The following is a 27,393-nucleotide window of genomic DNA, read 5'->3' on the forward strand; positions in this document are numbered from 1 at the left end:
GGCTGTGGTATGTGTCAGCATTGTTGAGAGCGGAAAGAGAGAGTCACTTTCAGGAGACGAAACGAGCAGGACGCCATTAATCCTGCTCCAAGAGACAGGAAAAACAACACCTGTTGGACAACATCTGCGTTACTGGTTTGACTTTCTATAAGACAATTTGGAGATGGTACTTTTTTTAATATTATGAATGAACATGGTAACCAGGAAGGAGGACACACAGAAGCGAACTCTCAACTCTAAGGTAAATATAAATATAGCTTTCTGTCTAACCAGCAGGTTTGTCTTGTTTGTCGACAGATATGGCAATAAAATGAAGCAGATTTCACACTAGTGTTTCCATTCTATCTGGAATAGAAAGTACACTCATACTTACTTGCATGGGGCTTGTTCCAATTATTGTAAATGAGTTAAAACAACACAATTCTTAAGTTGTTTTTGGGACAACCTAACTGTTTTATGTTGAATCCACTTAAATTTGTGAAAACAATTATGTTACCTTAATCGTTTTGTGTTGGGACAACATGAAGGAATTGTGTGGAACTCAGCAAATTTGACAGTGTAGCTAAATAAGAACAAAGTGGTTCAAGTTGTGTTTGGATAGTAGTCTTAAATTTATTCAACAAGTTTGTGCAAATTAACGTAATAAGGGATTTTTAAAATTAAATAGTTTAACTATTGTTATTTTTGGAAGAGTCTGATAAAAAGAGTACAAAAAGAACCTGCTGCAGGTTTCTTGTTATGTAAAAACCTGCTTTTATTCATGAAAACAAAATGCCTGAAGGTAATTAGTCAGAATTGTTTAGTCATCATTAAGTGTTTATTATCACTAATGTATTTTGCTTGACTCTCTGTGTAGATTGTCGGACATGTGCTGTTCTCTTAGTGAAAACTGCAGCTGTCAGCTCACTTGTGTACTTGTCGGCTTGAATAATGCCTGAGTAAATTATTACTTGGTTTCAACTTTGTATAGAGTTTGTATTTGCGATTTGCACTTAGTGCTAATAAGGATCCGTTTGTTTATCTCTCGGCATTTCAGAATCTCGTAAAGTTCTTGGAGTTCTTCAGGCCGCTCTAAGTAACTAATTGCTGTTTGAAAATTGAACATCAAAGAGAGACTGGAATGTTACAAAATAAGGTCATTACCGAATGTTTCTCTTTATAACCTTTTAAAAATATAGTTTACTTTACTTTCAGAAATAAAATTTTAAAAACTGAATTGGTCTGCAAAGTTTGTAATCAGCCGATATTGTTTAATACTTTGTAGTTCGCAGATTTTTTTTTAAATCTTAATTTTTTTTTCAAGTTAAGTGGTTGCAAACTATTTAAAATGGCTGAATTTAAACAAAGAAAAACAATTTAGTAATGTTCAACGTAATTTGTTTAAATTCAGCCCATATGAATTGTTTGCAACCACTTACTGCACGCTGTAAATCCCAATAAGTTAAGATAACTCAAACCATTTGAGGAAACCGATTGCAACAAACCATTTGAGTTAAAAACTAATCTATATGAGTACTGTGAGCTTACTCCATTTAAGTTGAAGTAATGAGATGTTTATTTAACTCATTATCTTCAACACAGAGTTCAAAACTCTCAGTCAATTTTTAGTTAACTACACTCATTTCATTTGATAAAGTTGACTGTTGGCTTTTACAGTGTGCTAGTGTGCAGAATCCAACAAATCATTTTTTTTTTACCTTCGTAATCTACTCATTTCATATTTCCTGCAAAACACTAACCACAAACAGGAGTCTTATCAACACAGAGATCAATGAAATTAAATCTTTTGCTTTCTGCATTACTAGATTCTTTCATTGAATCATTCAAGGAAGTATTTGATTACATCAATTTCCATTTAAATTCTTCTACATTCCATTCACCTCACAAAATGATGTCACTTTATTTGGATATGCAAAACAAGCTACACAGTCACATCTAAGGCTGTTCACAAGCTGTGAATAAAGACTACTGGTTGATTTGCCTTAAAGGGATGGATCACCCTTAACTTAAAATGTACTCACTATTTTACTCAGCCTTAAGTGGTTCCGAACATGAGTTTCTGTCTGGGAAGATTTTGAAGAAAGCTGAACACCTGTGACTATCTACTTCCATAGCAGGAAAAACGAATTATTAGTCAATGGTTACAGGTTTCCAGCTTTCTCCAAAATATCAACAGAAGAAAAAAGCTCTTAAAGGTTTGAAACAAGTAAAGGATGAGTAAACAGTGACAGAATTTACATTTTTGGGTAAACTACACCTTTAATTGAGCACTTGCAGGTAAAAACGGTGTAAGTCAGGCAGATTAAATGATGAATGTCGAAACACGTTTTGAAAAACATTAGTGATTAAATCAGTACGCATAAAAGAAAAAGAATGAGCAGCCTGTGTGATTTATGCTCCTTTAGCTCAAGGCAGTGAATCATGTCGTAAATATAATGGAGAGGCTGTCTCTCGGTGAGGATGTTTGAGAGAGAGGAGGACCACTCCCAATCTACACTGACTGTGTGCGGTTATTCTTTGTGGAAGTTATGGTTACTCATGCAGATATACAGTTGAAGTCAGAATTATTAGCCCCCTGTTTATTTTTTCCCCAATTTTTGTTTAGCAGAGAGCAGATGGTTTGTTCTGTAGATTATTGAAAAAAATATAGAGCTTAAAGGGGCTGATAATTTTGACCTTAAAATGTTTAAAAAAAAATGAAAACTGCTTTTATTCTAGCCAAAATAAAACAAATAAGACTTTCTCCAGGAGAAAAAATATTATCAGACATACTGTGAAAATTTCCTTGCTCTGTTAAACATCATTTGGTAAATATTTAAAAAAAGAAAAAAAAATCAAAGAGGGGCTAATAATTCTGACTCCAACTGTATATATATATATATATATATATATATATATATATATATATATATATATATATATATATATATATATATATATAAACACACACAAGAACAGCAGACAGAACCAATTATTTAAAATTATTAATATCAGGTATGTTTAGGCATGGGACGATAACCGGTTTCAAGGTTTACCGTGGTTTGGAAAAGTCAATGTTTTGAAAAACATTTTCTGTTATACCATTTCTATGTACAGTTTTTATCTGTTTTTTTTTACGACTGTTTCATCTACAGCAAAAGGACCCTCCGAATCAAATGCTACTGGTCAGCCCACGATTCAGATATTGTTAAAAAAAAAAGAGAGACTTATACACCAAACATACAAGCATGCTATCCGCTTAAGTGTGACGAAGCATCTTCCAGGTCCAAGCGCTATATCAGACTGTATAGGGAGACTCATCAAATGATTATAATAAACGTTTACAGTTTACAAAGCGCTGTAATACTCTTGAAAATCACAGTCACAATGTATATATCCATGCCTTATATCTGATGGCCAGAAAGTAATACATTTTTTTATAAATTGTTACAATTTTGGTATTTGTGATGCCGCAAGCCCAGAGATTGTTGTGTATACTATGACTTTATATCAAATTAACTGAGTGACGGCTTGGACCCGGAAACAGTATTTCATACGTCACCAACACGTCAACCTAACAAGCGGATAGAGCTGAACAGTGCAGTGGCTTTACTTTATATCCAAAGAAAAGAAAGCTATCCTTTTCAAGTTATATAACAGAATAATTACTGCTAGTTAATAACAGAATGTTACTGCTAGTTTGTTTCACATTTCTATAGTAAAACAACAATCAAATATGACTAATAAAAGGGTATTTATTAATATTATTATTATTAGTTCAACCAAAACTAAATATTTACTTTATTTAGTCGGCCTTAAGGTTTTTATGGTTTCCCTTTTCTGTTGAACAATAAACACGAGAAGATATTTAATTAAAAAATGTTAGAAACCTATACACTAAAAATAAATCCTGGCTGCCTTACATTTTTAAGCTGAATTAAATTAACCTTATGAGTGCATTGAACTTATGTTATGTTAAACTGACTTAAAACAGCTTGCATAACTAAAATACAATAAAATAAAATTAAGTTAGAAAATTTTTAAATTAATCACCTAAAAACTGATGCTGTCAGGACAAATCGATTATGATATTTTTTAGTGTAACCATTGACTTTCATTTAGGAAAAAAAAACAATTACTATGGAAGTCAATGGCTACAGCTTTACAAAAACAGGTTTGTGACAAGTGAAATGATGATAGAACTTTCCTTTTTGCATGAATTATCCCCTTAAGTACCTTTCACTGTTAAAATGAATCCCAGTGGGGGGATTTATGTTTGGCTTCACAGTAAAGCTCCACATTCTTTGAATGGGGTTTTTGCAGCAGTGCTTCAGAAGAACCTTGTTTGTTTGCTCAAAGAGCCTTTCAGTGAATGGTTCTTAAAATAACCAGTTTAATGCGAAGAGAATTTAAAAATATACATTTTCCACGATAAACAACCGTCTTGTTTTTTAATGAAATGGTTGCATGAATTTTAAAGATTCTTCATAGAACCAACAATGACAATTATGAACCTGTTTTTCAGAATCAGCCTGACCATTTTAAATTTACAAGAGGGAATATTTTGCTTACAGTCATGCTATGGGTTTGATGTAAGCGACTAGATGTTTGACCATTATAGATAAGTTTACGTGAGAAATGGCAAATGAGCTGATATAAAAGTGATAATGTACATTTAACACAGATTTTACTGTGACCTCTTTATACTTTTTCAATTTGGAACAAGCGCGTTCCTTCTGCTCTTTCCTGTTCCTTGTCTTCGTAAGTGGAATTTCTTCAGCAGGAAAAGCGAGGTTGATACACCTGTAATGCCGCATACCAAAAGTATCGTACTTTGTTTGGAGACACTATTTACCTGCAGTCGTCAATGAACTCAGATGAGAGGGAGGGAGTAACACTCCTCCTTTGGCACACAATGGGGAAGGTTTAGATATGCTCTTCTACGTAGGCAGGCCAGTTTCACCCCTTTGACACAAGAAACCTGATGCCTGTGAGACACATCCCTGAGCCTGCTTCTGGCTGGTTCATATAACAAGTGCAATTCAGGCGGTTTAATGGTCCCGTGAAATTGAAATAATGTTTTTTAGTATCAGTATGTTAGTATTAAGGGTATATATACACAAGTGTGCTCCAAAACAGTGACAAAATTTGCATTTAAAAGACAAACAATCAAGGCTTGCAGTTTGTCACTTTCACCTAAATAAATCAACGATTGTTTTGACTTTAGCTCATACTTCAGTTTCTCATCAAAGCTTCTGATTAATCAAATGCTCTCTAGTGTCTGAGACGCTCTTTAAAACGCTCTCATTGGCAGAGCTGTGATAAAAAGTAAATGCTATTGGCATTGCAAATGCTTTTCAAAGGGGAGGAGCTACTGTATTCTTTTATGCTTCAGTTGATATTACGTCAAACATTGAATAAAAAAGGCACATTTCAAAGCACTTCACGGGACCTTCAAACTATTTTCTTGGTGCTTGGTTCAATGAGTGAAAATGGCATAATAGAAAGTGATAGTTCACCCAAACATGACAATTCTGTGAATAATTATTCACCCTCATGTCATTTATAACCCGTTAGAACTTATGATCACTCTTTATTTTAATGTATACCATTAAAAAATCGTTAACTAAGACTTTAAGCTCAATAAACTACTACATTAATTTGCTGCTTATTATTGGTTAACAAGGTAGTAGTTAAGCTTAGATATTGGATAAGATTAGGGATGTAAAATAAGATCATACATTATAAGTGCTAATAAACAGTTCATATCTTAATAATATGCAGGTAATAGTAGTAAATGGTGTGAACTGTTGCTTAAACCAAAGTGTTACCAAACTTCTTTCATCTTCAGGATATAAATTGTGATTTTTGTAACAACATCTGAGAGCTCTTTAACCCAAGGGTCAAGAATTGGTTATCCTAATAGTTTCATTAAAATTCTATTTTAAAATTCTATTAAAAAACTATTTATAGGGCTATTATACTTAGCTCAATAAGGCCCCAATAGTTAACATTAATGATGTGTTAAAACTGTATAGTCACAATCTGATTACAAAGCATAATATTTATAACATTTAGGATTGAGATTTTATTGTAAAGTGTTACCCGTTGCACTTTATAATGTGGCACTTCTCGTAAAGAGGGTGTAACCCCGGTGTCTTGGCCAAATTCCCGCCATTCCCTTAACCATCATGGCCTCCCAATCATCCCCATCCACTGAATTGGCTGTTACACTGTCTCTCCACTCGCCCTATAGCTGGTGTGTGGTGAGTGCACTGGCGCCAATAGTCCTGTGGCTGCCATCACATCATCCAAGTGGATGCTGCACACTGGTGGTGGTGTGGAGGACCCCCCCCCCCCCCCCCCTTATGATTGTGAAGCGATTTGGGTTTGTGGTCATACACAATTGCGCTATATAAATACACACATTACATTACATTATAATCCTTTTCCAAGTTAATTTGGTTAATATTAATTCTGAACAACAGGTATATACAATAAAGCAATGAGTATTTTTGTTGTTAACATGTTAAAGTAACAATATCGTGATAAAACATCTTTGCCATAATTTTTTTTTATAGTTCAGCCATAATTTCATAAAGCTACGCCAACATCTTTCATGGCTAAACTATCCCCATGTTCTTTTATGTAGTGTATATTAACATCCCGATGACATTGGAGGTGGAAAAAAAAAACTGTTCTTTTTACAGATGTCAAACATGTAGAGGTTTTAGGCCTACAATGGATCATCTGTCATCATCAGACGGAAGAAAAAGCACCAAACCAGTATTTCTAGTTTGCCATATGTTTCTGGTAGCATGTGCCTTCCTGGGCACTCTTCAAAGCCCATGTTGACAGGCAAACAAGAAAAAAAGAAATGTTTTTTTCCAAAGCATATTTGAGATTCGCACCTTAAACACTATATTCAAATAACTGGCCATTCAAACATGAAGAAGAAACGATGAGCATTGAAGGAGTAATGTGAAACAGAATAGTATACTGTATAGTGATTAACAATGTCAACAATTATCTAACTATTTTAATTTGTTGTAGTGTGTGATTCTTTATACTGGTTTCTTTGATTCCCTTTTCATCCCATAATAATGCATTGCTAAGCTGGTAGTAATTTAGAAGTACCATTGAATCTTTGATGTCCCTGCTCTTGTATTGGTTTAGGGTTAATGGTATTAAATTTCTGCATTGGAATGTCCCAGGTAAAAAAAAGTGGGCACTTTTATGGGTCTCCACATTTAATGGCAGATTTTTGTGGTTCAAAAGGCAGAAAAGACCAGAAACCATTATATTATATTATATTATATTATATTATATTATATTATATTATATTATATTATATTATATTATATTATATTATATTATATTATATTATATATTGGGCAACGTGGTGGCACGATCGCCTGACAGCAAGAAGGTCGCTGGTTCGAGCCTCGGCTGGGTCAGTTGGCATTTCTGTGTGGAGTTTCCATGTTCTCCCTGTGTTTGCTTGGGTTTCCTCCGGGTGCTCTGGTTTCCCCCACAAGTCCAAAGACATGTGCTAGAGGTGAATTGGGTATACTAAAAATTGACCGTAGTGTATGTGTGTGAATGAGTGTGTATGGGTGTTTCCCATTGATGGGTTGCGGCTGGAAGGGCACCCGCGGAAATCATATGCTGGATAAGTTGGTGGTTCATTCCGCTATGGCGACCCCTGATTAATAAAGGGACTAAGCCGAAAAGAAAATGAATGAATATTATGTACTTATTGGCATTTTCTAATTTTCTTTCATCTACAGTTTATGCAGATTTTTGGCATTTGAAATGGCACTTACAGGCTTAGTCATATTTTAAAACAACATTATTGACATACTGCTGTTGTGAAAGGAAAATGTGAAATCAGATCTAAATGCAGATTTATTAGAATAGTCAGTCAGGCAGAGGTCGAATATGAGCATACGTAACAATAGAGAAAATCCAAAGCAGAATCCGAGAAACAGACAAAAGGGTCAGAGCGGGTTGCAAAAAAGTACCATTAAACAGTACAGGGGTCAAAAACAAGAAAAGCCAAAATACAAGAAAATGTTTTGTAAAGGAGCAACAGATTAACAATTCTTGGTAAAGGGTGGATGTGAGAGTAGTGTATATATAGTCCATGTAGTCAGTAATAATGTCCTACCACTGTGTCAGTGTAATCAGAGGGTGAACTGAGTCTGGTGTGTGGTTGCAAGGCATTACGGGCTTTATAGTCTGGAAGGATGAAAATGGATGTGCTCTCCAGCAACCAGCGAGGATAATACCTCTTGTGCGCAACACATATATGCTCTACTTTTTTCCTGTACGGTTTTTTGAATATGTATTTTTGAATTTACTAGTAAAATAGGATGTTAGAAATATTTCTTAAAGCAGGGGTTTCTAAAGACAGCCTTGGAGGAGCACTTTCCTGTATAGTTTGGCTCCAACTAGCCTCAACACATATGTCTGGAGGTTTTTAGTGTGCTCAGTAAGACCTTTAGATGGTTCTGGTGTGTTAAGGGTAGAAGCTAAAATATGCTGAAAGTGGCCCTCCAGGAACAGGATTGAAGCCCTGTGGCTTAAAGAGACCACCATGGTGTGCTTTACAACAAAACTTACTCGCAACTCTGGCCCTGCAGTACCCTAAACACTGCACATTTAGGATGTTTAGACATTCTTCCTTTGTATTGTGTAATTTTTTTGTTCAAATTTAAACATTGTCAAAATGATGCCAATAGACTGAACATATAGCAATGAACGTTCATGATCTTACTATTTTCACAAAAGGATTTTTTTTTGTGTGTGTGGAAATGAGACCTGACTTGATACCCAGCATTTTGAAACACCAACACGATCTCACTACCATTTGTAACTTTTTGATTTAGTGGCTAATTCGTATTAACTCATACAATCTCATTCACACAATTTAATATGATTTGCTTATCCCCCAATGACGGTTGGGTTTAGGGGTGGGGTTGTGTGAGTATTACATACTCTCCCAGTTTCGCTGACAATGCTTAAGGCTAGTCCTAAAATGCATGTTTCAGGTGTCTTACTGAAAATAACTTGCAGTGACATCTTAAAATAAGTCAATCACCTTGTTTTGTCTTAGGATGCACACCAGTATTAACAATTGATTTAAATACCCTAACTTAACTAATGCCTGTCCTGCTGGTGGAAAAAAATACAAAAATAATACTTATGTACTTTAAAAAAATGTAAAAAAAAAATTATAAAAATTATAAAAAAATGTATTTATAAAATAATTTATAAACTAAAATAAAGGGTACTTCTTGTTGATAAGGGAAAATGAACAGCTCATGTTTCCAGTACTGTTGAGTACACATACAATACGGGCATACAGCAATGGGAGAGTTATGACGCAGTTACTTTGTTTACAGTAACGGCCAATTCACATAGAACATATTTTTGTGTTTCTCTGTACTGTAATTTAATTGTTTTTAAAGCAGTTGAAAGTTTGTTACAACTAAGAAATTAAAAGTATTTTACAAAGTTGCATATTTGAATCAATTTGTAAAAAAAATCAGCAATCTACTGAAGAAAAAAATCTTGGATGGCCTAAGAGTAAAAAAAAATAAACAGAAATTTACATTTTTGCATTAAATTATTCCTTCTGGTTAAAATGTTACACCGAGGGACAATTGTTTCAATGCCAGAACATTAACATCACACTTTACAGATATTTTGGAGCTTTTTATTTGTAAAACAACCACATAGATTGATTTTTTAGCAGAAAAATAAACTTACCTCCTAATTAACCGATTTATTGTGTGAAAACCGTATTAACACTTGCGTAAAACAAAACATTCCAACATTTTAGCTTAACATTGTATTGAGGTTAAATCTGCGAAGGTCATTGTGCAGATAATAAGTCAATGATTACTCCATTTTCCATAGGTGTGCCTTAATCAAGCCAAAGACATAACATCTCTGTTGCTATATTATTATGAAATAAAAACCACAAAACCTGAGGCATGTTCTGTGGAGGCTGACTGACAGAATAAATCTGTATTTCCCTCCATTTTATTCTTTGACCTAAAAAACAAAACAAACCACAAAACCTGAACTGTGTTCTGTGGATCAACTGACTGATAGAGTACTTATCTAAACATTATCACCTTATCTCTATGGTTATTTTGTCAAATGAATGATCTGGACTGAAAGGCAGAAGTGTTATGACTGTGAGTACAGTACGCACATTCTTTGAGCATGTGAGCACAGTTTCATGGTTTACAGGAATGTGAAGGTTGGTTAATGATTGCCTGAGGTGTCAGGCATTATGTGCAGGTTGGGGACATAAGAAATAATCTACTTCAACTCTAGTTCGCAGAGCATATTTAATGAAAAAAGGCAGACAAAGAGTCAGTGTCTGTTTTTGCCAGCAGGAATGTAAAACATGTGCCTCTTTAAAACACATTTAATAATTACGTACACAATATTATTAATTGACAATTTAATATTAAGCACGAGAGGAGAAATTCTGACTGAAGCAATTTTGATTGTTGCATCTCAGCCTTTATATATATATATATATATATATATATATATATATATATATATATATACATATATATATATATATATATATATATATATATATATATATATATATATATATATATATATAAATGGCTTTAAATGACTTTTCAGTGTGATGTTTGAAGAGTTTTTGGCTTGAATTGCTGGTGAAATGACATATAAGTTGTATTGAAAGACATTAATTTACAGCCTGATTGTGCTTAAAGGGATAGTTCACCCAAAAATGAAAATTCTGTCTTTAAAGACTTTGTTTACAGACATTTCACTTGTTCAAAACAAGAGTATGATGTTTTTTTTTTTTGAGAGGTTAGAAACTTTTAATCATTGATTTCCATAGTATTTACTAGTGTAATATAACATCTAGAGCGATGTGGTGTCAGATTTAAAGTGATCATCCTGTTGTACAGTACCTCCTTTGAACAGTCTTCCTACATCTACATAATTACATAATATTTACACCACATATCTCTAGTGTAGTACAAGAACATTGAACAGTAAGATTGTTTTAATACATTATGCCATTCATTGGTTTAATCCGAAGCACACTTTGTCATTCTCTGACTTGTAAAGCAGCATTCCTCATAATCTAATGGCAAAACAGTATGAGTGTTATAGTTTATGGTGAGCTTGGTATAGATATTTAGTAGTAGGGATGATTAAACATCTCTAAAGGGCTCCTATTTTACCTCTTTTACAAGATGTAAGATATGCCTTTGGTGTCTCCAGAATGTATCTGTAAAGCTTCAGCTCAAAATACCCATCAGATTATTTATTATAGCCTCCAGAATCTGCCCATTTTAGTGTCTGAATACAGTGTTGCTGTTTTTGTAGCCTGTGGCTTTAAATGCAAATAAGTTGCTTCTCCCCGCCCACTTCTCCAACATGCTTGTCTGCTTCTCATGCATTACGTCAGATAAACAGCCGTCGGTGACAGAGACAGACTCAGATGAAGCTGAAATACAGCTCATTAGTGGAGTTTATTCAAGCTTTGTGAAATGATGAGTCTCACACGAATGTTGTTTGTTGTACACACACACACACACACACACACACACATACATATATATATATATATATATATATATATATATATATATATATATATATATATATATATATATATATATATATATATGATTGACAACATGTGGCCATGGAAGGACTACATGGCAATTTTACTCTTTTTTACAAACATGCTCTGTTTTAAAAACGTTCTAAACTCATAAAAATCACAGAGAGTTGTAACAAATATTTTTAGCCCAGTTTATTTGCAAAAAAAAATGTTCCGTGGACATGTGTATACATGTTATTATAGAAACATGACGTCTGTCTGAGCAATTTGGTGGGTGGGGAAACTGCACTTCTACGGCATGTTGCGGTGGGTCTCAAAATCACTTGGATTTGGGTCAAATTTAAAAGAGACTTATTGTGTTTATATCACTCTAAAATGACAGTGGACACACTATACCTACTGACAGTTTTGTCCAAACATGGTGTCTGTTACTTATTTCGGTGGGCGGGGAAAACTGCAGTCCTACGTTGTGGTGGGCCTTAAAATCACTGGGGTTTGGATCCTATTTCAACGTCAGTAAATTTAAAAAAAGAGACTTGTTGACTATAGAGACTATATCTACAAACAGTTCTGTCCAAACAGCTTACAAAAGATGATCTGCATGATAGGTGCCCTTTAAAAGTGCATCAATCATAAATTAAATAACTGATTGATTTTGTCATCATTTACTCACTCTTATGTTGTTTCAAACACAGAAGGTTTTCATTCTTCCTCAACGCATGATTACAAAGGTTTTTAAAGAGCCCTGAAAGATTTCGGTCTCTCAAGGTCACAGAACCAAAAATCTAATGCTTTGAAGTGTTTATTAAAAATTGTAAAACTAATCATCAAGCAGTTTAACCCAGGTCTTACATTATCACCAAAACGCAACCATTTTAGATAACAAAAAGGTTTAGTTTAAGCTTTACTACATACTGTACAACAGTGTGCAAGTTACATATCTGTAACATCAATGCACATACATAGCACACATCAAACAAGTAAAGAGAAGCTCAAACATGCTTGTTTGGTCTGCAGGAGACAGTGAGGTTTGTTCCTGTTTATGAAAGCGGACATACTGTATTAGAACTTCCTTTTCACATATTTAAGATCCTCTATGTTTTGCATTGATCAGTGTTCATATGTGATAAGCCAAATTTAAATATTAAAGTCTGTGTGAACAGTCTGGGCTCTGGAAGTTTCTGACACTTTTATTGAGGTATTGAGGCAATTGTTTTAGAACTTCCGATTCAGTTGACAATGGGAGAAATGACTAGTAATAATTAACGCAGTTTGCCGAAATCAAGCAGCATAAAGAGCTGAAATCAATGAAAGTGAATGGGAAGTCTCGAGTAGGGTTGGGCGATGTCGACCAATTTGGCATTGTACGATGTCTAATATGAAACATCGCGATGGATGATGGCATCGTCGTCATAATTCATAACTAATTAATTATTAGTAGCCTACTGTTTCAACTACCTGAGCCGCATGGTCTTTGTTTTACCATAACTAAATCATAAATAAATAGATAAGCTACACACAAATTACCACCTGTCAATCACTTTTTCCGCGGGACTCTGACATGAATAGGCAGAGTGATCTATGTCGTTATAATGGTGTCAACAGACTTGGTTGGTAATAAAGGTGCACAACCAACAGGAACCAATCAACAGTATATGAGGTTTTCGCTAATATTACTAAGCATAAGCGTGAACGCAAAAGACTAAAGCAGTGTAGTAGTAGTATCGCGATGTCGGCTCAGCATCGTGGTGTCTATCGGCCATCGGGATGGACGATGGCATCGTCTATAGGCCCAACCCTAGTCTCGAGCCAAAAAGATTCTAATGGCTGCGTCAATAAGGTCAATGGAATAGCAATGTGCACTAGGCACTAGCAAAATAAACATTGTAAATTTTGTTTTGACTTCATGTGTTTCATGTGTTTTGAAATGGTTTACACTTTGCTAACATTTGGTTATTTTTAATAGATGTCCCAGAAGCATGTCAGAACATTGTAAAAATAAAAGTTTTTTTATTATTTAGTTTCAATGAACTAAGCTTGAACTAAGGCTAAATGTGTCAAATCCATTTCACTTAAAAGTTCAGGTATAATATTAAGACTATTACGGACTAAAATATTATGACTATAAAATATCTCCCTTAATAACAGAACAAAGGGTGATAATCTGATATGCCTTCTAACAACACATTAATCAGTCCCTAACTGCACAAGTCTTTAAAACTTTACCATCTAGTTAATTATTTAGGTAATAATTCTCTAAACTTTACAGTAAGTAACTGATCTTCTATGTCTGTTCAGCAGAGCATGGTCATGTAGAGAGACCCCGTACTGACTTTCTCGCAGTGATGGAGCTGAAGGTGTGGGTGGATGGCATTCCCCGTGTCGTCTGTGGCCTCACAGAAGACACATCTTGTCAGGATGTAGTCATCGCTCTTGCCCAGGCTATAGGTATGTTACAGAATACCTCTGTCTTTCTCTCTATTTTACCTTTTGACCAGCTGTATTTTTACATTTAACAATTGTAATGCCATCTCCAGGGCAAACTGGTCGTTATGTTCTCATCCAGAAACTACGGGATAAGGAACGGCAGCTTATGGCCAATGAATGCCCATTGGAGGCACTTGCGAAGCTTGGCCAGTTGGGCAATGAAGTGCAATTTATTCTACGTCGCACTGGCCCCACGGCCAGTGAGACTCCAGACCAAAGTCGGGCCCCTAAAATACATAAACCTACAGACCCAGTTCCCATCAAACACAAAGAGCCCAAAAAAGCTCTTACGTTCAATCTGGGCCCCTCCACGTCACCCCGAACTCGTGTGAAGCAGGTTGAAAAACCACCCAAAGACTCCCAAGCACGAGGGGCATCTCCATCGCCTTCTTCGTCACTTGCCCAAGCGGCTCCATCCAAAGACGCTCTCTATCAGCAGATCCTTCGACAACAAGGGCAGCTGCAGTCTTTGCAGGCCCAGCTGGAGGGTTTCGAGAGGGAGCTGGGCGTTTGGGAGCGCTCTCCTCCTCCAACACTTTCTCCTGAACTCCTTGAGGAAATGGACCGCTTACAGCAGGCTTGTAGACGGAGCGAGACAGAGCTGGCCCATGCTACGTTTTGGGAAGATGAATTTAAGTCCGAAGTTCAAAAAGAAAAGGACATCCTACGGCAAAAAAATGAACTCCAATTTGCCCTAGATAAACAAAACCGAAAGCTGCACGATACAGACAGCCAATCAGAGCAGCTACAGCGAGAGATTCAGGTGCTCATTGAGACTAAGAGAAATGGTATGCTTCAGGTCAGGCCCAGTGTTGAAGAATCTGTGGTTAAAGCCAAAGAGCAGCTGGTCAACCATCAACGTCATGGGGCTGAGCTGCAGGCATCGTTTGAAGAGACAGAAAAGGCACTAAGGCTGGCGGATGAAGAACTGCAGGTCTGTATTACTGATTTTATTACTCAACATTAAGCATACTTGTTTCTTGGTTACATTTCTTACAACTGCATAAATCAACCAAGGTATACGGGTAGTTAAAGCTCTTGTGAAATTAAAATAAAAAAGTTTTTTAGATCGATTTAAGGATGTCTATAAGCCAAAGTCTCTAGAGGTGTGTCCCAAATCGCATACTTATGCACTATTCTACGCCATTTTGTAGTATAAGTAGTGTAGGTAGTGCTTTCACACTGAAAACTCTTAAAAATAATAAGTGCTTTTAATTACGTTAAGTAACTTTAACTACCTGGATGATGCACTTAGTTAACCGGTAAAATGAATTGTGGAATGTTGGACACTTCACACACTCAACGACCACGGCTTTGCTCACGAAGCAGAAGGGGTGGAGCTTTCGGGCACTGATGTTGGATTACTTTATTTATTTTGAATTGTGAAAGCAGTATTCTCTTATGAGAGTAATTATGCTGCCTCCCGGTGGTGAATGCAGTTATACTCATGCAGGTATTGTTTGGTAGTTTGGTCATTTATTTCACTAATACGGCAACCGTCAAACGTCATCAGGGAAACGGTTTGAATTTCCGCTTGGTAAAAAAACCATTAGTGTTCCATTTGGGACGACACTACATACATATACTATGCTGTTGAGTGTGTAAGTGCATAAGTGCATACTGTATGGTGTGCCATTTGGGACGCAGCTTAGTAGTCCTGACCACCTTGATTATTTAGATCAGCTGTGTTTGATTAGGGTTGGAGCAAAACTGTGCAGAGCTGCGGCCCTCCAGGAATCCAGTTTCAGACCTATGCTATAAGCTGTTGTGCTCCAAAACAGTGACAAAATTCACGTTTATAAGATATAAGCCTGAAACAAACACCCAAAGCTTGCAGTTTGTCTCTTCCAACTAAATAGATCAACGATTGTTTTCACGTCACCTCATAGTTTAGTTTCTCATTAGATCTTTTGACCAATCAAATGCTCTCTAGCATCTGACATGCTCCACCTCCTCAAGACACTTTCAGTTGCTTTTCATATTTCACAAATATATGCTGGAGAGCTGTTTTATAGCATAAATTAAAGTATATTCACTATAACGACGGATTCAGGAAACACTAAATCGCTGAACTATAATCGTGACGATGGAACTTGCAATATTAGTTGGCTAACGATGGTTTTTGGATGGTTGTTTTGTAAACATGATTATTAATAGAAGCTTTTTTTACCGTTTTGTTTATGTCTGAATATTAGGCCTACTTTTTTACCATAGCATTTTGTCCACATATTTTGAGTGAGTTCTGATCAACTTAAAATGGCAAAGCGCTAAATATTGAATATATGGTTTATATTAGGTATATATATGCGCAAAGGCACTAAGCCGAAAAGAAAATGAATGAATGTATATATGCGCTTGATCTCAACCACTCTCACATGCAGAAATGTGGTAAAATGAAACTCTATTGGTGTTGTTTTTTTTTAAAGGGTAGGAGCTACTTTATGTCCCACTCGCTCTTCGTGTTTCAGTTGAGATTATGTCAAATTTTGAATAAAATGCACATTTCAAAACACTTCACGGGACATTTAAAAGCTTGATATACTTACCAAAATATACTTAACCAAAATTTTAACTACAAAAAGTTGCTTTGGCTGTTAAACACCTTAGAAATCCCAATGGCCTTTGATGATGATGATGATGATGATGATAATGCAATTGGTAGGTGGGGCTCAGGGGTTATGCCTTTTTAGAAATATAAATCTTCTTTGCTTTATTTCTTGTATTCAGTCTGCTACACTGAAACAAATTATTCAAAGATGATTCCTTGGATTTACTAAATATATATATATGGAATCTGTTAGTTGTAAATTAAAAACTGTAGCCTATTGCCATTTATTAGGCAAATAACAAACAACACATTCAACTTTCCCAATCAGAATTAGGGATGCCGAATTTGGCATTTCAGAACGGGAAATCACACCAAAGCAACAGCCGACAAAGGAGATCCACATGAACTCCATCTGTAGTTGCTAAGAGTCTGACTCACTTCCAATGTGCAATTGAAAACACAATATGTACCAAATACTGTATCTTCTCAAGTGTGTAATAATGATGGTTTAAAAAACCTTCTCAACAAGAGAGGAATTTCAAAAGAGGAGTTTCCCTGTGTTTTTACACCTAAATAAAAGCTCTATGGTTAAATATTTAGGGTCAAAGGAAAAACATAACATTAGCTTTGTAATTTTTTTTGACATTAAATAAAATATACCATATACAGTTTAAGTAAAAGTGGCTAGTAAAAAATATACATATATATTGCTATAGCTGTTCTCAGGTCACTGGCCATTGGAAGGTTTAGTTTGTGATAATGACTTGCTGACTATACAGTATTTTTTCCAAAAAAACGTCTTTAGTTGTTGCCTCACACCAGTACATTACCTGCAGTCACACAAGAGCATATTGTTCTATCAGCATGACTAACTGAACCTCAGGGCATCCTACACACTACACCAATTGCTCAAATTGTTGCCTTACTCCCATTTCCAAGGGCGGTGCTATATATGCATCTGTTGACAGGTTGTTGTCATTACCAACAATCCAAGTCACATCTACAAGCTTCTATATTAAACTATACATGATATTCTATGGAAAAAAGACAAAGCTCATCTAGCAGTTCAGAGAAATACTATAATAAACATGATCACCGCTGCAGGTGTGAATGTTTTCTGGAAAAAAAAAGATCAAGCATATAACATAGTAAGGGCTTTTATCTAACAATTATTTCTGATCGTGGAAGTAATGTATGAAAGTTACATTTAAAGGGATCGTTCACAGAATAAATGAAAATTCTGTCATCTTTTACTCATCTTCAATTGTTTTTTTCATTGGACTATTGAGCACAAAAGAAGATATTTTGAAAAAATCTAAAAACCATTGGCATCCATAGTAGAAAAAACTAATACTAATGAAGTCAATGGTTACAGGTTTTCAACATTCTTCAAAATATCTTCTTTTGTGTCTGACAGAAGAAAGAATATCAAACAAGTTTGGAACAAGTGAACTATTGGAACTATTTTTTAAGATTAATATCACTTGGCTGTTTTGACTTTATTGTAGAACATAGGTCTCAAACTGAATTCCTGGAGGGCCGCAGCTCTGCACAGTTTTGCTCCAACCCTCATCAAACACAGCTGATCCAACTAATGAAGATGTTCCTGATTCTTTTGAACAACTTGACTATTTAAATCAGCTTTGTTTGACCAGGGTTGGAGCTGCGGCCCTCCAGGAATTGAGTTTGAGACCTATGATGTAGAGGTTAAGTCTATTTGAGTGTTTCACTACAAGATAAGAGAAACTAGTGACCATTAAACATTAATTCTGAACACTAAATCTAAAATCTCTCTTATGCTCCCCTGTAGGCTAAAAGTAAAGAACTGGAAGATCTGAATAAGGAGCTGCGTCAGTGTAACCTGCAGCAATTCATCCAGCAGACAGGAGTCACTCCAGCACAATCCAGTCAGCAAAGCGAGGAGATGGATTTTGCTCTCCTCAAGCCTGACGGACAGAGTGATGAAGGTGTGAAAAATTTGGATTTTCTCAAACCATTTCTTAACCGGGTGCATTTATACTTTTACATGGAGTAAATATATGTTTTATGAATATCATTCAAATTTCCAAATAGCTAAATCAAACAACTGATGCCAATAAGTTCAAATTAATTGTAACTTACTTATGGAAATTACATATTTTTATGGATTGTTAAGTTTAAGTTTAATAACTTTATTAATCCCACTTAGATTAGATTAGGATTTAGATTAGGGTAATAGCATTTCATGATACAACGAACACATAAAGAGACAAATCACTTACAAACAGTGAAAAAACTAAAATAAAAATAAATAAATAAATAAATAAATAAACAATCCAGCATGCTTCATATATAACTTCATAAATAGTAAAAAAACACATGTATTAGAAATGTAAATTTAAAACGTACTAAAATAATGTAATGTTGTAAAGCCTTATTGCCTCTGGAACAAAGGTAAATTTATATCTGTTACCGTATTTATTATAAATTCTATTTTGCTGAAGATCATTATTGTCTTTTTTTTATCTAAAAATATGTGCATTCATAATCCTTAAGGCTCCCAAAAAGAAAAACAATATTCGCTCACCAAAAAGAAAATTTACACATCATTTACTCTCCCTCGAGTAGTTCCAAACCTTTATACAGTTAAAGTCAGGATTAATAGCTTTTCTGAATTATTAGCCCCCTCTACATTTTTCCCACAATTTCTGTTTAATGCAAAGAAGATGTTTTCAACATATTTCAAAACATATTAGTTTTTAAAAGTGTCTTTGCCATGATGACAGTACAGAATATTTGACCAGATGATTAGGCAAGTTAGGGTGTTTAGGCAAGTCATTGTGTAACAGTGGTTTGTTCTATAGACAATCGAAGAAAAAAAAAAATCGATTAACTCCCAAACTCTGGGACTCGGTAGTGGTTCTGTGACGTCATTTACTTGAAATATTCTTTAATATTTAAATAATAATTATGCATTCTTTAAATATTAAAGGTCCGTACTGGCCCAATACCCCCATATGTGGTTCCGTTCTCTCATCAGTTGGAACAGAATAACTTTTGCACAGGTTATGATAGAGACATTTTTCTTTTTTCCTATGATTACTGACATTTGCAGGATTTAACAAAATTAATTACAGCAAGCTAAACCACACAGATCCTAAAAGGGACTCTTTCAAATTTGGGTTTACAAAAAAAAAAGGGTTTACAAAAAACGTCCTTTTTTGGAGGGGTTTATTGTAACACAGACAACATATACGTTTATTTTAATCTCTTTCAACAGTGTTTTATGAAAATTCAACAGGTTTTCTTTAAAACGCTACCAAATTTTTGCATTTACACCTCTGCATGTGGATTTGGGAAGCTTTTTAATTTGGGTAGGTGAAACCTCAAGATAGCACTTGACTTTAGGGGTAAAGGGGGACTAATGAAGTTAATGGTTACAGGTTTCCAACGTTCTTCAAAATATCTTCTTTAGTGCCAGGCAGAAGAAAGAAACTCAAACAAGGTTGGAACGAGTGAACTCATTCATTCATTTTATATTCGGCTAATAATATTCACCTTAAAAGGGTTTTTATAAAAGCTGCTTTTATTCTAGCCGAAATAAAACAAATAAGACTTTCTTCAGAAGAAAAAATATTATAGGAAATACTGTAAAAAATTCCTGAATCTGTTAAACATCATCTGGGCAATATATAAGAAAGAAAAAAATTCACAGGAGGGCGAATAATGTTAATTTCAACGCTCAGTTTCTTTCAGCGGAACACAAAAGAGGATATTTTGTAGAATGTTTGATGAATAACATCCGTAGTAGGAAAAAAATAACCACGGAAGTCAATGGCTACCAGTTTTCAACACCCTTCAAAATATCATCTTTTATGTTCAGCAGAAGAAGGACACTCAAACTTTTCATTCCTTTAAATCACAGATGCCCAATGTAGAGCCCACGGGCAAAAGGTGGCCCATTGTAATCTTTAATTTGGCCCACTTTCCTATCCGAGAAGAGAGTGAGAATGATGGAGAGGGTCTTCATTTTTAATTTGACGTGACCTTTTTTATTATTTGTTGGTTTTATAGCTGAGCTAAAAAAAAAAAGCAAACAGAAATGAAATGTTTTAATTAGATGTTGTAAATAAATCTGATTTCATACAATGTAAACACGGTCACTAGACTAAGCAGAAGACATTGGCGAGCAAATCAAGACAAAAATTAATGAAACGCCATTCAATTATAATGATTTTTTTTTTGTTTGTTTTTGCTGTAATAAGTTCATTATAAAAATGTAAAAAATATAAATACTGTATTAGTTAATGTAAAGCTTTTTTTTTTACTTATTTTTTTTAATATATATAAATAAATTAGGAAATTACCCATGGCAACAATATTTACTTTCGGCCCACTAGCCTCAATCAAGTTTGGTTTTTATCCCTTCATATGAAAAAGTTTGGGCACCCCTGCTTTAAATGAATTGTACACCTACATAAAAACGAAAATTCGCTTTCAATCTGATCACTCTGAGGCCACTTACAGTAAAATCTAGGTGTCTTTCAATCTCTTCCCAGAGTATGTGTTTACTTTTACAAACTCAACTGTCGCTTACAACTGTTGTGTGTGTTTATAACAGATTCAAATTCCTCCATCTTGGAGTTTAACCCTCGCACTACTGCCAAGCAAATCCTAGGAAACCCGCGCAGCCTCCAGAACCCGCTGGTGTCCAGTCTTCATCCAGAGGGTGTGTATGTGTGACACGCAGCTTGAACACCGCTGCCCTCTGCTGGCCTAAATCTCCTGCTTCTCCACCTCTACCTCTTTCCGCTTCCCAGAATGCGCTCTCATTTTACTGCGCTCCTCCTCTCCTCTGCTCTCTGGTGGCTCTTTGTCCTGGGGAATGCACTCTAATGGCCTTTTGCTGATCAGTTCGACTCTACTGCCAATGAGACAGAATGCTGACGTTCACTATCATTCATTTGTTCTATGAGCTAAAAAATAAAAACTCACTTTGCCTTATGTTGTTTTCTATAATCAGACAGAAAGTAATGTCTTGCAGCTAATAGTGACTGCTAGGCAATAAATAAAAAGAAATCACCTTCAAATTTTGCCGTGGGTTTTTTGTTTCACGCAAGGCTCAGCTAAATCATTAGCTACCTATGTGCTTTGCCTTATAGTTCCTGTCTGGCACAAATGTTATAAGTAGAATGAAATATCAATCTCATGTATTTCTATGAAACTGCCTAGAGTGGATTCTGTTCAGATATTCTGTGCATAGAAATGTTGCAACAAACTCAAGGTCAGACTGTAAATAATGAAACATTTTTACATTTAAACAGCAAAAGTCAGTCCAAGGCACTGGAAAAATGTGGGACAAATATTAAATAATGTCAATAAAGGCTTTTTAATATTGTCAATAAAGGCTTTTTAATATTTTTTCCACATTTTCAAGTGCCTTGGACTGATTTTTGCTGTTTAGTCTGATGAATCCCTTACCCAAAGGGCAGCGACACATTATTTAAGCTACCACAGAGCACCTTTTGTTTCATTTTGGGTTTTTACATTTAATTTTGGATATTTATGCTGCCGTGTAAAAATGTAGGGTTCCTCACAATTCATTCATGTTGTCTCAACACAAATCGATTAAGTTAAATTAACAAATTTAAGTGGATTGAACATAAAACAAATCTTAAGAGTTGTGTTGTTTCAGCTCGTTTTAAATAAGTAGCTTAACAAAATCATTGTTGGGGTGTTTTCTTTCCTTCGTTTACACCTTCCACACCTTTTTTTCAAAATGCAGCCCACCGCTCTCTCACACACACACTCATCTCCATCCCATTTGTATTACGAACATGTTTTACGATCATTCTCCATGAAGGCCAGAGCCTCATTTCATTGTTTGTATGTGTCTTGCAGTCCTGTCATCAAGAGAGACATCATGGCGATAAAGTCCGAAGTGCGACACAAGGAATTATTCACTGTTCACTTTATATTGTTTCTACTTCATTATTATTATTATTTTTCTGAGTATTTTAATTGTATTTTCTTTTATATGATACTCTGTGAAAGTATAATACATGTATGTAAATACAGTGCTGTCTTTGTAATTATTAAATAGATTTTTTTATTGTATTTTAACTACCTGCGTATGTATGTCATTAGCTAAAAACATTCTGAAATAAAGTGATATGATTGTGAAATTTCCGTCTGCTTGATTTTTTTTCACTGTAAATGTATTTGCTATTTATATTCAAATACTTTTTTATTGATTTTTATTATAACACGATATACGGACTCACGTAACACTGTGAAAAAAATCCATAAATGATCAGTTTTCTATATTTTATGATTCATGTTTTTATTTTTTATTTGCATTTTAGAATCTTGATCTTTCTTCCAAGAACTTTTAACCTTAAAACGTTAAAAAAAAGTGACTTTTATGAACACTTTTAATGGTTAATTAAAATAATAGTTTAAAATGTAGAATCAGAATCAGAAAGAGCTTTATTGCCAGGTATGTTCACACATAGGAGGAATTTGTTTTCGTGACAGAGCTTCTACAGTGCAACAGGATAACAGAGACAGGACAAAAAACAGATAATAAATATATATTTTTTAGTGGTGAGTACAAATATACAGATTGACAAGTGTATGTACGTGTTTATTACTATACAACGTTATATATGCAGCTGTTATGTGCAAATTGGCATGTAAGTGTGTGGTTAAATAAGTGTATATGTGTATAAAAGTGTATGGCATGTGTATTTAATAGTTTAAAGTGACATATTGTCTGTGTTGGTGTTGCGTATTATGCTATAAAACATCGTAATAAACTGCCAGCACATTTTCTGTTATTTTACAGACTTTTTTCTCTATATGTTATTTCTTAGATGATTTCAAATTAATAAAATGTCAATAAAAGTCACCTTTATTAAAACGTAGAGTTGATTTTTTTCAACATCAGAAGTCAACAAAGCAGAGATCATGGTCCCATATCGCAAATATCAACCGTGAATAAACGGAAAACTTATGAATCACAAAATAAAACAAATATGGAAACTGTTAAAAACTAAATACTGTATTATTTACAGTGTATACAACACTACCACATGGAATACACAACCTGATTCATAACTACATTACATAGCTATTACACCCTATACACAATGTTGCTGTTTATGCTGTACTCAAACAGTAAAGCATAGCATTTGTAATGACAGTAATTTCTGCTTGATTTGAAAACCAGGCAATGCAAGAACTGAAAAAAGTGTCATGTAAATGCAATGAATGTCGTGTCTGAAAGATCTGCCAAATGCATAAACGTAAACATACGTGCTATTGTCAGTATACTGTACATAGACAGACACAATACTGTGTGCATATAAGGTCATGAATATGCAGCTAAAAACAGTAATAGAAGGGGAGTCATTTCTAAAATGTTGCACAGAAAGCATTCAAAATTAGTTCTGCTCTGTAAAAATGCAGGGTTTCATACAATTCATTCATGTTGTCCCAACACAAATCCTTTAAGTTAACTTAACAAATTTAAGTGGATTGAACATTAAGTTGTTCCAAACAAATCTCAAGAATTGTTTGTTTCTTTTTTTTTTAATAAGCAGTTTGAAAAAGCAGCAAAAATATTTTTTAATCCACTGTAAAAATGCAGGGTTCCACACAATTCCTTCATGTTGTCCCAACACAAATTGATTAGGTTAACTTAATATTTTTTACAAATTTAAGTTGATCAAATATAAAACAATTAAGTTGTCTCAATAAAACTCAAGAATTGTGTTGATTCAACTCATTTTTAATAAGCAGTTTTGAGTGTGTGAGATCATTTCAATGTTCATTTTGATCATATTGTGCATATACAATACTGCTGACAGCTTTCTGGCTTGTAAACGCCCCCAAATTAATATCATTACCATATAAATAATATATATAAAGTATATGTAATAATATAAAAGTGATATAAAAACTATATATAATAATAAAGTCTGAAAAACACAAACTGCTTCGAAAAAAAAGTCAATGGTGAGTAGATAATGACAGAATTTACAATTTGGATGAACTATCCCTTTAATACAGCAAAGCCAGTTGCTATTGTGAGCAGCAGGCCCTGACATGATGACAGACACTCACTGAGTTTCATTCGAAGGGCTCATCCCTATGCCCTAATCCCTTCGGAGGGTCCCTCTGAAGAGATTAAAGCACGAGCCCTTCCATACTAAAGGCAGTGTGCGACACCAAACAAATTCTCAAGAGATCATGGCCCAAAGTGTCCTTCAATTTCTCATTTCCAAGGGCCCTTCATAGTGTGCAGTTTTGAGCACTTCAATTTGGTGACCGTTGTTTTTACTCCAAATTGCTCTTTGCAAAGGAGCGATATATTTTGTTTGGGACACATCATAGGTCTTTGTGTGATTTGGGCCTGACAGTCCTGTCACAACCATATAATTAATGCATGCCCTGGTAAATGATTATTTGACCAACTAGACAAGACACCGTAAACGTGAAGCTTATTCTGCTTTGCAAACGAAAGGCCACAGTTCCAGGGCCAGAGCCTTTAAAGAGCACCTATGAAGAAAATAATTTTTGTAAGCTGTTTAGACAGAACTGTGTGTAGGTATAGTGTGTCCACAGTCATACAGGAGTGATAGAAACACAACAAGTCCCTTTTTTCAATTTCCTGATGTTTAAACAGGACCCAAATCCCTCCCGTTTTGAGGCCCACCGCAACGTGATGTAGGAGTGCGGTTTTCCCGCCCACTGAATTGATCGACAGGTGCCATGTCTCCATAATAAAATGTATACACATGACAACATTTGTACAACTCTCTGTGATTTTTATGAGTTTAAAACAATTTTAAAACAGAGCATGTTCGTAATAAAGAGAGTAAAATCGCCATGTAGTCCTTAACTGTCATAATCACCACGGCTGCATAGTGTTATTAAACTAGACGCAGACACGCACATGGGAACGGTGGACGTGGAGAAGCAGCTCATTTGCATTTAAAGCCACAGGCTACAAAAACAGCTACACTGTATTCAGACACTAAAATGGGCAGATTCTGGAAGCTATAATAAATAATCTGATGGGAATTTTGAGCTGAAACTTTACAGACACATTCTGAAGACGCCAAAGGTTTATCTTACATCTTGTAATAGGTGTCATTTAGGGTTGGAAACAGCTAACATCATAGTACACAGTACTTCAAATTACAGCTTGGTAATAACAGGGTGATAGCATAGTAATAGATTAAGGAATTTTACATAGTATTACCCTGTTATTGCTGAGCAGTAATAGGAGGTGGTACTCCTATCTGTGTTTGTGCTATTTCTGTTGTTTATTGTTATTGTTAATTTGAATTGTGATTAGTTACTAAATGTATTGTTAAATCAAATCAAATGAGTGTATTGTTATGTATATGTATGGTTATATAAGTCAGTTACATTATAATATAATATAATATAATATAATATAATATAATATAATATAATATAATATAATATAATATAATATAATATAATATAATATGATATAATATAATATGATATAATATAATATAATATAATATAATATAATATAATATAATATAATATAATATAATATAATATAATATGATATAATATAATATAATATGATATGATATGATATAATATAATATAATATAATATAATATAATATAATATAATATAATATAATATAATATAATATGATATGATATGATATGATATGATATGATATAATATAATATGATATAATATAATATAATATAATATAATATAATATAATATGATATGATATGATATAATATAATATAATATAATATAATATAATATAATATAATATAATATAATATAATATAATATAATATAATATAACATAATATAATAAATTGTTACGCTGTCTTTGGCTGAAACTTACCATAGACAAATTAACATTAAATGATATAATTATAATTTAAAATAGCAATGCTTTTCAAAACTTAAATGAAGAGCACAAAATATTACTTTATTCTGCATCAACAAAATCCAAAACTAAAGGTTCAGTCCTGTCATTATATAAAAATTTATTATTTGAGGAAATATTGATTAATTAATCTGTTTAACTGTGTAGATTAGGGTTTTTTGTGTGTATACACACACACACACACACACACACATACATATACATATACATACATACATACATACATACATACATATATATATATATATATATATATATATATATAAAATGTGTGGCCCTGTCACAGACAAACATGTATTTGTTAGAAAATTTTCTTATGAATATATATATATATATATATATATATATATATATATATATATATATATATATATATATATATATATATATATATATATATACGTATATGTATATATATTCATAAGAAAATTTTTCTAACAAATACATGTTTCTCTGTGACAGGGCCACACATTTTAGGGGTGGAATGGAAATGTATTTTATTCAATAATAATAATAATAATAATAATAATAATAATAATAATAATAATAATAATAATAATAATACGTTTTCTGTAGAATTTACCATATGAAACAATCAAATCTGATTTATAATGTACTTAAAAAAACAAAATATGCAAGTGAAAAAATATCACTTCTGCTGTTGTTCATACATTGTTTAACATTTTAGCCTTATGATGGCACTGTCGAGCCTTTTTTGGTTTGTGCAAATCACGTGACAGAAACCAAAAAAGACAGCTGCATTTTCAAGAAAATGAAAGTAAATAACCGGGAAGCTCTGTTAAA

At 34.0% G+C, this 27,393-nt stretch overlaps 1 protein-coding gene across 2 annotated transcripts; it reads left to right on the forward strand.

The window, feature by feature from the left end:
* Positions 1-34: 34 nt before the first annotated feature.
* rassf7b (Ras association domain family member 7b) lies at positions 35-22,816 on the forward strand. Of its 2 annotated transcripts, none has more exons than XM_056462044.1 (6): positions 35-241; positions 13,916-14,065; positions 14,155-15,038; positions 18,463-18,619; positions 21,253-21,360; positions 22,533-22,816. In XM_056462044.1, exons 2-6 carry the CDS (start codon positions 13,963-13,965, stop codon positions 22,562-22,564), a joined length of 1,284 nt encoding a protein of 427 aa, XP_056318019.1. In that variant the 5' UTR covers positions 35-241; positions 13,916-13,962; the 3' UTR covers positions 22,565-22,816. The 2 variants fall into 2 exon arrangements, with proteins under 2 accessions (XP_056318019.1, XP_056318020.1); XM_056462045.1 differs by having other exon boundaries at positions 13,919-14,065.
* The last annotated feature ends 4,577 nt before the right edge of the window (positions 22,817-27,393 follow it).

This window comes from Danio aesculapii, chromosome 7, assembly GCF_903798145.1.
Source record: "Danio aesculapii chromosome 7, fDanAes4.1, whole genome shotgun sequence".
Classification (NCBI taxonomy): Eukaryota; Metazoa; Chordata; class Actinopteri; order Cypriniformes; family Danionidae; genus Danio; species Danio aesculapii.

Excerpts from the sequence above, each read along its gene's own strand:
- rassf7b (XM_056462044.1), top strand. The coding sequence starts at position 13,963 with ATGGAGCTGAAGGTGTGGGTGGATGGCATTCCCCGTGTCGTCTGTGGC. Across the intron at positions 15,039-18,462 it reads TGGCGGATGAAGAACTGCAG|GCTAAAAGTAAAGAACTGGA; the intron begins GTCTGTATTACT and ends GCTCCCCTGTAG. Across the intron at positions 18,620-21,252 it reads TGACGGACAGAGTGATGAAG|ATTCAAATTCCTCCATCTTG; the intron begins GTGTGAAAAATT and ends TGTTTATAACAG.